The sequence below is a fragment of the Sinocyclocheilus rhinocerous genome, unplaced genomic scaffold, assembly GCF_001515625.1.
Source record: "Sinocyclocheilus rhinocerous isolate Xijiao unplaced genomic scaffold, SAMN03320098_v1.1 scaffold1842, whole genome shotgun sequence".
Taxonomy (NCBI): Eukaryota; Metazoa; Chordata; class Actinopteri; order Cypriniformes; family Cyprinidae; genus Sinocyclocheilus; species Sinocyclocheilus rhinocerous.
The window spans coordinates 744898-757336 of record NW_015667292.1 but is presented as its reverse complement, the minus strand read 5'-3'; the positions used below and the strand labels follow the sequence as shown (position 1 = coordinate 757336).

Here is a 12439-nt window from a genome sequence, read left to right as displayed (position 1 = left end):
AAAATTAAAAAAAAAAAAAAAAGTCAACCTTTGAAGTGGATCAAAAAAGTTAACCAAAGTTGTCCTAAGACAAGAACGCATTTTGGTTTTAGGTTTTAGGACAACTTTGATGAAAGGTTTTGATCCACTTCAAATGTTGACTACTGTATACTTATATGGTGTTTATAATGTGAACGTGCAAAGAAAGTCAAAAGCCCTTCACAAAAAAAGGTAAAACAACAATATTGGATGATTTTGAAGTTGGAGGAGAAAATGAGATTTTTTTCGCCCTACCCTACCTTTTTGAACCAGACTACACAGATGAAGAATTAACCACACGTGACCATTCCAACGTGATTACGTAATGTGTGAAGTCGCACTAGTGCAAGATGAGCTGGAAGTGAACTAATCATCTAAGACCTTGCATTTGCATAATATTTCTCACTATAAAAGTATTCTGAAAGAATTCTGAAATTTATAGTGAGTAAACTTTCTGTTTCTAGGTTATGGGTCATTGGGTATGATGACCAGTGTGCTTGTATGTCCTGACGGACGTACAGTAGAAGCTGAGGCAGCCCATGGCACCGTTACGCGCCACTATCGCATGCACGAGCAGGGCAAAGAGACGTCCACCAACCCTATTGGTGAGGAAAATGCACTTACTTCACTACCACTCTTAATCAATAAAATCCACAAATGAGGCACAGGAAACTGTTTTTCATTATCTTTTATGTCCCATCAGCCTCTATCTTTGCATGGACACGAGGGCTGCTGCACCGGGCAGAGCTGGATAAGAATGCAGAGCTCCGGATGTTTGCTGAGGCACTGGAGGCCGTTTGTATCGAGACCATTGAAGCTGGTTTCATGACCAAGGACCTGGCCATCTGCATCAAGGGCATGTCTAGGTACATCCATTCTCTTGCTCTAAAACATTTGGTATTTATTGAGGGACATTAAAAAGATATTTGTTTTTATCAATTGGAGTGGGGTTAGATTTACAATAGACGGCATCAGTGTTAAATGCTTGATAAAAGTATAGCAACAAGACTTTATTAGCCTGTGTAAAGTTATTTTAGATTTTATATATGAACTTTTTTCTGTTTATTTTTTCACAGTGTCACACGCTCTGATTACCTCAACACTTTTGAGTTCTTGGACAAACTGGCTGAGAATCTGAAGATTAAGTTGTCAAGCCAACCCAAACTATAAAGCTGCTGGGTGTTGACAGGGCGTTCTCAAACACACACACACACACTCTGACACTCAACCCTCAGTCTCATTCCCTGTCTAACTGGGAGCAAAGACAGAGAAATTATTGACTTCACCACTACAACCAGTAGGGGGAGCAATGCACTTTCAACTGGACGACGAAAGTGCCCTTTTAAATGGCAGGAGCCACTGTAACTTTCATTATGCTTTTAAAAACAAATTAGAAACATTCATATAGTAAATTATATGACTGTTTATACATTTTATCATTGCAACAGTTATTTTCTTTGAAAGATATATTCCCCGTAGTGCATAAATGCGTATTTGTGTGCTACTGCTATCTCTCAGATGCTTGAACACCTGTTGCCTTATTGTCTGCGTGTGTTAGTTGTCTTGTCTTCGGGCAGCCACTCTCGAAGCCGTCCCAGGAACAGTGGAATTAGGTCTTAATAATGTAAATACCTGCTTTTAACTGAAATACTGGTAGTTCATACCGGTAGACATTCCTGTTCATTCTTCACTCGGTACAACTGTCTTGTCATTACATTGCAAATGAATTTCCTTATATGGTTCTGTTTATGTCAGTCTGTGTGCTTCTGTGATCAGGTCTTGTGTTATTATGACATCAATAATAAATTAGACTTTTTAAGAAGAATATCTCATATGTTTTGACACTGATCATGTGTTACTTTGGTGAGGATGTATTAAATTGATCAAAAGTGATAGTAAAAGTGTTTATAATGTTTAAAAGATCTCTATTTTAAATCAGTGCTGTTCTTTTTGTATATTTCAAAGAATCTTGAATGACGGAATTACAGTTTCCACAAAATATTACAGTACAACTGTTTACAACATTTATAGTCGGCAATCACCAAATCAGCATCACAATTTCCACAAAAATATTAAGCAGTACAAATGTTTCCAACATTGGTGATAATCAACAATCACCCAAATGAGCATTAGAATGATTTTTTAAAGGATCATGAAAATTCTGCTTTGCCATCACAGGAATAAATCAGATTTTTAAATATATTAAAACAGAACACTGTTACTTAAAAAATATATATATTTCACAATATTATTGGTTTTATTTTACCGATCCCAAAATTTTGAACAGTAGTATAGTAGATTATATACAAATCATTTTGAACTTGATGAAACAATACTGCGGTGTCTCTAGTTGCCTGATTAAATCATAATGTTGTCACTTGAGGAGGTTCACACTTCATTCACTAGATGGCAGCACAATGACGTCAAGAAGGACGTTTTTATAGCGAATAACACAACAACGGAGAGTTTCTAATTAATTCGTTTTTAGTAGCATTATTTTTTCATTTGTATTACTATTAAACATTAGATGTTTCATATATTTATTTGGATACGTTTTGGAATTAGTAGGCCTATTTGAAGGGAAAGTAAATCAAAACATGAAAAACATTGTAAAATGTGTTTCATCACTTCATGCACATGAACGTGACTCCCACCAAGCGGCCTGAAAATTATTAGAGTATGTCTGAGCACCAAACAGTCTGAACTCAGACTTATACCTACACTTAAGTGTTCTTGACTTTATTAGATATCTGTGACAATGGTTTACCTGAGAGAGAGAGATCATGCCTCAGACTGTCACCATTGTGCCGTGATAATTGCATTCTCCCTGTGTGAATGGTCACTCATTCACGGGCTTTGTTAGTGTAAAGATTACTATTGTGCTGCAGGAAGTAAAGCCTTATGAATATGAAATAGAGGCCAGTGGTGATTCCGACGTTAATGACGTAAAACAAGCACAAGCTGAGGTCACTAAAGTCCACTGCTATTCAAACCCCGCCCCCCAAATATTTCATTGGGCAATTCAACTACGCATTACCTGTTAAGAAAAGTTCAGATTTTATGGATTTAGTTAAGAAAAATCAGAGAAATGGATCCCACTGCGACAGTAATAATGCTGTCTATCGGTATGTGCAACCAACGATATGTGATTGACATGACCAATGAATTCTTTATTTGCCGAGTTTTCACGATAATATAGGCGTTTAGGATAGCTATATTTTTGTATATTTTGAAATTTCATTTTAATGAATAACTGTATATTCATTTCAAAATATACAAAAATATATTTCTAATATAGAGTTTACATAAATATCTTTTTGATGTGCTTTACTTAAATTTCTTAATACATTTTTCTGGCTATTTTGTAATATATTTTAAATGTAGGCCTATTTATATTGTTCAAAATATATTTACAAAAATATATATCAAATTATATACAAACATCAAAACTGCATTATTTGCACCAAGTACACCAGCATGACTCTTCAGAGCCTTAGGAAGGACATGTACATTGAAAATTAATAAACAGATGAATGATTGAGATATGGCTTGATGTTGTCTCTGTCTCTCTCTGTCTGAGAGCGCACCTTACCCCTGTAGGGAACGCAGTGGTTTCCATGGGGACGCATAGCCACTCTACTCTTCAAAAGCAGGCCGAGCAGAGGCAGAGGGGCCCTTTGTGTTGGAGAGGAAAGCGTGGAACAACGCTGGGCAGATGAAAGCCCTGCTATCCTTATGTCCAATCATAATTTAGTCATCAGCGAAGGAGCACAGAATCCAAATAGACACTGAAAACACAAACAGCAAAAAGGAGAGGCTCATGGGTCAAGATTTGAGCAAGAGAGAGAGATGGGAGGCTGATATGAGGATAAATTTCAAAGAGATAAAGGAATAGTTGCGCTGTGGCTCAGACTTGTTTTTTCATGCTGATGATCAGTTCTCTGTGCTGTAGTTTGTGCTGAAATGATGCCGCCCACTTTCATCCAATTTGAGAAAATTATGATGCATCAACTACATTGTTCAAACTAAAAATAGCAACCTTGTTTATCAGGACATACTTCTTTGTCTATACACAGAGTAGGAGTAGGAGAGGAGTAGATGTGGGCTTGGCTGATAGATTTGTTTACTTGTAAAATTCATTATTAATTAAAAGTAATATGTAAACATTATTAAATCATTACAAGTACTGCTTATAACATAGCAGCAGACTTATAGGGGTAGTGCAACAACCAAAGCCTTAGAAGAGCAACAAGATGTACATATAGTATGACTGTGTTAGTTATGATAAAGCCCAACAAAACTGTTAATAAATTAGAAATACACCACCATTCGAAAGTTTGGGGTCAGTAAGAATTTCTATGTCCACCAATGCTTCATTTATTTGGTCAAAACATATTTAAAATAGTAATATTGTGAAATAGTATTACAATTTAAAATTAATCTTTTCTGTTTCTGTTATTTAAATTGTGTTTTTTCCTGTAATTGCTACCTACACTTTTTTTCCAACCATTGCTCCAGTCTTCAGTGTCACATAATCCTTCAGAAATCAATGCTGATTTAATGCTAAAGAAACATTTCTTATCATACATTGTGGAAAGCGTTGTTCTGCTCACTGAAGTCTGCAAACTGGAATAAAGTGTCTTTTTCAGGACTATTTGATGGACAGAAAGTTTAAAGAACAGCATTTGGTTGGAACGGTAATATTTTGTATCATTATGCCTTTACCATCACTTTCAGATCATTGAATTTTGAACAGTAGATTAAGAGCTCAGTTCCAATAAACTGATCAAAATAAAACAACCAAAATGGTGTAAAATCTATGATAAAATTACTTAAATGAAGGGCAACAACATCTGTCATAAGATATGAGATGAAGTGGCACAAGCACGTATGAACCTGAATCATACAATAAATCACATTTAAAGATACATTTATTGTATATTATTTATATCAACCAGTTAGGTGGAGCGTTTCATTTTTGCTGCCATTTGACAAGGATATAGTAAGGTCAACATTTCCTTACTAAACATTTAATGAAAATAACTTCATAACCACCTAGCTAAGTGGACTAACATTTCAAACAGTTGCTGCCATTTGTCAAGGTTAACAAGGTTAGCGTTTCAACACTGTTTGCTGTGTCCTTTTTAAAAATATATATTCTTTTCTCCTCCCTCTCTACATGTGACTTACAGCAGCCCAGCCTGTCCAATTGCTGACTCTCTTAAATGTCTCAGAACAGCATAAAAAAGATAGAAAAAGAATGGGGAAAGAAACTCTTGAGTCTTCTGTGGCAAATAAGCATTCTGCACGGGTTCTGATGAGGGTCTATGTAGGTCACGCACAATATGGCGCCTGCAAGTTTACAGCTGGGGCTCGTACCACCATTATCCCACAACAATATTGCAGAGAGGAACTTATTTGAGCCCATTAGTCCATGTCCCCTCCTCCTTCATTAACGAAGCCTTTCTTTAAACAAGCCAAGACAATAAGCTCTCAGAAAGGGTGGCGGGGGGAGAACAGGAGGACTGGAGGGGAGGTCGCAGGTTTAGCCCGGAGCCCACGATAATTACTGTGTTTCTGTCTGTGGCCTGAAAAAGACTTGAATAATGTTTCTTTTTCTGTGGGGACCCGAACAATAGATGCAGGCCTGGCTTCAAGAATGGCAAGCTTTTGGCTATTGGCTACAAAAAATCTAATCTTTGCCACTCACGCCGAACCTCTTGGCTTCATTATCGAACAAAGTCTTAATGTCGACCACAATTTGCACATTAAGAATGCATAGATCTTTTATGCAGTTAGACTTCTTTTGTCAGAATTTGTATGGCAACTCCTTCCAGGCCCACGTGGGTTGCTAATGACTGTGATATGTGTGCAGTTTGTGTGGGATGTTGGTGTGTGTGTGTGTTTGTGAGAGGAAAGATTGAAAAAAAATAGTCTCTACAGAAATACAGTGTAGCTATAAGATGATTTTACACACTCATACACAACAACAACTCATGTCTTATTCAGTATGTATCACTGCTATTGATCGTAATTGAAGCTTGGTCGCATGATGTCGGGAAGCATAATGTTGTTGGGTAATATGAACAGTGTTATTTTGCAAACCTTGCAGATTTTGTTATGACTTTTAATACCCCTCCTTTTATAATAATTCTGTTAAGAAGGAGAAAAATAAAATATATATCTTCACTTGAGTAGCCTAAATCTAAAAAAAAAAAAACTTTAAAAAGGTACTGTGGTGGCACCATGATGCTGGGCTGAAGTGTCAAAAACACCATGATAATGAAATATTATGTCCATTAAGTTATGCGGTAGTCCACGATACATTAAAGAATACCACGATACTATTCGCAATATATAAAATGAATTAAGTGCATGAGAAAATAATTTAATAAATAAATAAAAAAACAAAGGCAGTCGGAACCATTTATCGCAGGATGTTGTTTCACCCGGCGTGCATTTCCGCTGACGGAACTGAATGTGACAGATTGTAAACAGATGCGGGTGAGTCATTTTCACGTACAAATAACATATTATTCACTCTTTGCATGCTTAGACTTTTTATTATAGTGATTCTCCGATTATCAATGATACATAAACATGTTACATTCGCTGTGAGTTAAACACAATCAGATGACACAAATGTCATTGGCAGATGATGTAGCTGAGTGCTAACTATCATCATGATGAAGTCATCGGCTGAATTCATAGAAGCAGCGACTTGTAAATAAAAACACAATCTCTGTCAGAAGAGGGGCAAACCTAGATATTTGAGTTTGTTCATCGTCTTTTTTTTTTTTACTTCTGTTCTCGTAGATCTTGTAGCTTGTTTGTGTGTGTCAGCTGTACTTGGGTGAACTGCCAGTCCGCATCAACTTACAGTAATATTATTCAGGATTCTTGTCGATTTAAACGTTATCTATAGTTTTTATTCAGTGAAGAACGCCTGGTGTTAACAGTCAGCATTGGATTGCTGAAATAAGGGCTCATCGCTCCGTTTGTCAAGTCAAGTTACATTTGTTTATATAGCTCTTTATACAATACAGATTCTTTGTTTCAAAGCAGCTTCACAGTAAAAAACTGAAAAGTAACAGTGTTAATTTTTCAAAATGTGTCCATTTTAATTCAGCTATAAAGTAGTTTTGCAAAAGGCAACAGTGTTATTATTCAGCAAATATACAGTCCAATTCATATTAATATACAGTTTTGTTCTCATCTGATAGTCTTAGTGCAGTCAAATTGATAATATTTCCTGAATGTCTTTCAAAACCCAACTGAGTGAGCAAGCCAAAAGCAACAGTGGCAAAGAACCAAAAATCCATCTGGTGACAGCAGTGAAGAAAAAACAAGACTTTTGTCTTACAACATCTTGCAAATAGCAAATGCTATGTTTTTTTTTTCTTGTAGATTTACCATTGATTGTATTCTTTGAAGATGGTATCATTAGCATCTGATACCTCAGTACTTTTATTGTAACGGGTCAAAAGATAAGCAGTGTAGGTTACTGACAAGGGTGACTGGTCATGTGTTTCCTCTCAGTCAGATCTATGATATAATATGATTTTTATAATATGATTTCATGTTCCGGGATGATGACACATACTTTTTTGCTCATCACAGTATAACCTTTATTCTTCGTAGCAATAACTTGAATATATTGTATAAAATGGCATCTAAGAGTGTGCACATCTATTCCGCTGTTTTCACTTTAGGATTCTCACACACTACTTGCTGGCTGTAACTTTGCTTTGTCACTGCCTCAGTGTGGAGATTGATATTTGCTGTGAGATGGCTAAAAATAGAATGGTAGACAAGGGCCTCCACATCTCTGTCTGAATAATTTGTTTAAGCAGAGGTGTGAGCATCACCGGCTCAGGTTTTTAACTGTAGCAGATCTGGTTCTTAAGGCTGGCTGCTGCTCTCTAGACTACTGTCCAAAAACTGCTTTGACTGTTTTAAAGGGATAGTTCACCCAAAAATGAAGAATCTGTTGTCATTTACTTTGGTGTCCATTGATTTCCATTGTATGGACAAAAAACACTGAGACTTAACACTCAAGATTTCTTCTTATTTGCTTCACAGAAGTTATACAGGTTTGGAACGACATAATGGTGAGTGAATGATGAGAGAATTTATATTTTTGGAGAACTATTCCTTTAAGTATTGATAGTAATTTTTTTGGTGTCATTTTGAAAGCAGTTTATACTGACTCAATGGAAAACAGCTGTCTGTTGGCTCGCTTCTTGGTTTCTCTATTTTTCCCATGGGTCTGGAGAGTCTCTGATCTGAGATGATGTAATGGTCTTTTAATAATTGATGGTTTAAAGAAAGTGAAAGACCCTGAGCTGGAGTGCAGAGGAAATCAATGTTAGTGTGGGAGGAGGTAGACATGAGTAAGATGAGAAGAGGCTGCAAGATCATGTTAAAACGAAAACAGAAAGAAGCTGTGCTCAGGTTTAGCGAGGCAGGGAACCCCACCCCAAGCTGGAAACTTCCAGTGATGATGTCGGTTTGTCTGCGTACCGAAGCTCTGGAGCGTAAGGTAGGCTGCTGAGTGGATTCCACGACCACCATGGTAGTTGCGAGAAATTAACGGTGCCTTACTATGAGTGTTTACACAGGTCAAGGTAAGTTGAGTTCAGCTGCTGAATCTGTAGCTCTGTTCCAAAAGATAGCGAGCTGCCTACCTCTGCAGCATTTTATGGCATTGTTTCAGAAGCCATACCAATAGGAAGCAGCATTATGGGCCATTCACACAGAACATGTTTTTGTGTAAGATGCAGTGGAATGGAAAAGAACACATGCTCTTGATTTACACAGCTTTACTTTACACAGAAGTTTATTTGCAAGATGTTTAAAAATGGCAAGATGTGATGCAACCGAGAAAGTTGTCTGTCTAGTGCATGTTTGCATAGAAAATGCAAATGGGACCTCATCTGAAATCCAATATGTAGGTACAACATTTGATATGAATTGAACTTTGCAACCATTAAAGAAGTGTTTTTTTGGTGGTAATGTGTGTAGTATGAATGTAATCTAGATGTACTACTTTTTTGTCACGTTGTCAGTGTCACGTAACCTACCTGTGTCACTTCCCTGCCATTCACAACTCCACTCCACTGGCCTCATGGAATAGTAAAGTGTCCACTGGATGTGCATTTTGAAATCTCAGCAGAAGTAGTAGGTCATCCGGAGATTTTTGATATAAATATTGTGAATTTGTACACAATTGTGTGGTGCGCAAAATCAGTCATTTAGAATCTTCTGTTTCATTTAGGATGCCACCTTAGAAGGCAACTGGCTATATAGGTGGTAGACAGCAAGGAAGCTAAAGCAACCATTTAAAAAAAAAATTGCTTGCTTTTATTGTTTGTTTGTTTTTTGGCCTCAACTGTTTTACAATTCCTGTTGTCATACTTTTTGCTCAAGGGCTCCTCATACTAGAGCATCAGCTGCTGTATTTGCTGACCGTCATGTACTTTTCTCTCTTGTTTGTCTAAATTCAGGATGTCTGGCCCTGGGGAAGGACGTCCTGGTGCCACATTGCATTTATCACTCGCTGAATAGCTGCCTTACAGACTGCAGTGATTTAATTGAGGCACTCATCTGAATGAGGCAACACCTGTTCTAGACAGCACTGTTTGCACTCACCTTACCCAGTGCTGATACTGATAGCTGGCACAGTGGTCAGTTCTCATTAGGTTCTTGATTAACAACATTGGCTCATAAAGTGACAGTTCTGGAAGGGGTTCAGGCCTTTGTGGACCATCTGTTTTGCTACACTTGCTTTTGGGTTCAGACAGCAGATGTTCCGTCTGCGGTGCCCTCAGGCCTTACGATCCTGCCGTGTCTTCCCTCACACACGTAAGGAAACAGTCCGTTTGCTCCACCCCTCCGCTTCCTCTGTAACGCCGAAACTGTCAAGGTGATGGAGGGTCTGGAGGTTGAGGACATAAGCCCCGCCCTCGAGGCCACTGAGGACTACTTGCACTGCCTCGATGACAATCAAGGAGATGGCCAGGTACGTCCGCCCAAGCTTAAAGAGGCCTCCACCTTGGACAAGTTGAACTCCAGTGGGGTGTGGGGGCTACTGACAGGAAAGCAATCTGAAATATCACCCAAAAATATGGCCTGGGCGGAGCAGTCATCTTTCACTGTGCTGGGCCTGCGACATGGAAAAAGGAACCGGGCACGATCCACCAACGATTTGGCTGCTCATGCCAAAGAGACGAACTCCACCACCAATACATCCAGCGGCGGCTTCAAGCGTGGCCACAACCGCTCCCGTTCAGACGTCAACAACCGCACTTACACCGATAATGGCATGCCTGCCATTGACAAAAATACACTCAAGAACATGGCACTGAATGACCACAGAGATGGTAAGAATGAACTAAACAGTGTTTATTGTCTTTATTCATCATTTATACATTTATTTTGCATTGATGTGTGGTGCAGAGATCAAACAAGTTCAGTCAAATCTCATTCAAAACCAGGTGTTTCACTTAAATGATTCTGTCTACACTCAAAGTGAAAATGCTAAGTGATGCCACATAATCACAGCTTTCATCAGAACTTTATTCATATTTAATAGAGTGCAACAGTGCCATCCACTTTTTCAGCAGAAGTATTCTTCCGTTATTTTTCCAACAGGAATTTGAAAAAAAAATGTTAGTTAAAAAGTTGTAAACCATGAGCCAAATGAACCAGGTAGGAGGTGAAGCACAGCATTACAAACTTTAAAGCAAATGTTTTTGAAAATTAGAGTTTTAATGAGGGAAAGAACTACAATCCAGTTAAATATTGCAAATGACATAAATAAAAAGGTGGAAGTGAATGGGCGCTAAAGAGATTCTTTGATAGTCTACAATTTATTTGCATAATGATGGCTATTGTAGTTTTTCATCAGGAATTCCACTGTTAAACCCGTTATTAAAAAACTAAGTTGAAATAATGTGGGCTGATGGCTTCAACAAAAGGCTATACCATTGGTTAACATACTCATTGCTCACAGTAGTGCTGCAAGTTATTGTTAAAATCAGTTCCTCCATGGAGAAAATGAGTGGGATTTTTACTTCTGGAAATTAACTTTCACACTTTATATACAGTTGCATTAAGTAGAACTTTGAACCAATCAGATTTCACTCTCATGAATAGGACAAAACTCAACATGAAAAAAAAAACCCTCCCTGAAAAGACAATTTACTTGCTAAAATGATGAAATTATTTCACTACTGTGTACACTTTTTATTAAAATGTCACATGGTGTTGTAGCTTTTATCTCCTCACACCTGTGATCTGTTGTGTCTGCGTCTCTGTCAACACTGCTCACCTGCAGTCTTTGCAGGAATCACCTCCTTTTATGTCGAGGGGGTTCAATGAGTTTTGGCTTACTTATGGTTTGGCCTGTTTGTTCGTTTCTGTGTGTTTTCGTCTGAAAGGCTTTAGACAAGGTCATCCCAGAACAAGAACAGTAGAGATCTAGTGCAATATTACAGTTAACATGCTTGCTATGATTTAATACAATACATATTCACCAATACAAACTGTCGCATTGTTTTAAAGCTTTTTATCTCCAGTGTAGTCTGGTTTAATTATGTATTAACTCATTTTGAAAAGGCTGATTTATTTCTACATCCAGTAAATCAGCACTAGGTTTTGCAAAATGACAGGTGATACCAATCCACTTGGCTGTCCTTGCCTCTGTGTTAAAACTTAATGGGGTAAATTGTTAATTACAGAAATGTACTTCTGTAAGGGAGCAACTGGAAATAGAACTAAGTTCCACGCTCGAATGCCCACCGTTTCTTGAGTGACTGAGATTGAATCCTAGGTGACATTAAGATATTGGCGACCCACCCAGTGTCTAATGCTGATAGATCTACTGATTAAGACTGGAGAAACCCCTACACCCCTCACTGCACAGGTCTCAGTGTTTGTGTTATGCTTGACTTGGCTCTGTAGTTCATTACAAGCGTCAATTTTAATATAGTTTGCTTTGTTTTACGCTTAGTCTTCGACATCTACATTTTTAACTCTGGATGTATTCACACCAGGAAAGTCTGCTAGTTTACTTGCTTTGGTCCGGACCAAATACAATGTTGATTTTTTTTTATTTTTAGTGTGGTTCGCTTTCACACTGTCCTTTTCGCAAGTGGACCAGAAATTGTAAACAAAACCACATGTGTGCTAAGGTCATCAATTCATTGGTTCATCCATTCAACCGTACCAGAGTTTGTTTGGAACTGGACCGATACCACCTCTTCAGCTGGGTCTCGGTACGGTTGTTTGGTCCGCATCCGACAGGGTTGCCAGGTCCCAGAAAAATTTGCAGCCCAAAGCTTACTCAAAACCCGCCCAAAAGGAATTAAAACTAGCCCAATTTTTGCCCTGTCCAATCATAGCTGACAGCAGCTTTATT

The 12439-nt window shown here is 38.0% G+C and overlaps 2 protein-coding genes across 6 annotated transcripts in view; both read left to right on the top strand.

Annotated features, from left to right (window-relative positions):
* The window catches only part of LOC107733642 (isocitrate dehydrogenase (NADP(+)) 1), a 35718-nt gene that overhangs the window by 14537 nt on the left and 8742 nt on the right, over nt 1-12439 (top strand). For 3 of the 4 annotated variants that reach the window (XM_016545361.1, XM_016545363.1, XM_016545364.1), the window contains 3 exons: nt 483-623; nt 722-884; nt 1095-1843. In XM_016545361.1, the coding sequence (XP_016400847.1) occupies nt 483-623; nt 722-884; nt 1095-1188 (398 nt within the window). In that variant the 3' untranslated portion in view covers nt 1189-1843. Of the gene's footprint in view, nt 1-482; nt 624-721; nt 885-1094; nt 1844-12439 lie in introns of those variants that run through there. The other variant, XM_016545362.1, reaches the window with a different exon arrangement.
* The window catches only part of plekhm3 (pleckstrin homology domain containing, family M, member 3), a 45858-nt gene continuing 39894 nt past the window's right edge, over nt 6476-12439 (top strand). For both annotated transcript variants that reach the window (XM_016545359.1, XM_016545360.1), the window contains exons 1-2: nt 6476-6522; nt 9525-10400. In XM_016545359.1, coding sequence (XP_016400845.1) covers nt 9947-10400 — 454 coding nt within the window. In that variant the 5' untranslated portion in view covers nt 6476-6522; nt 9525-9946. The remainder of the gene's footprint in view (nt 6523-9524; nt 10401-12439) is intronic.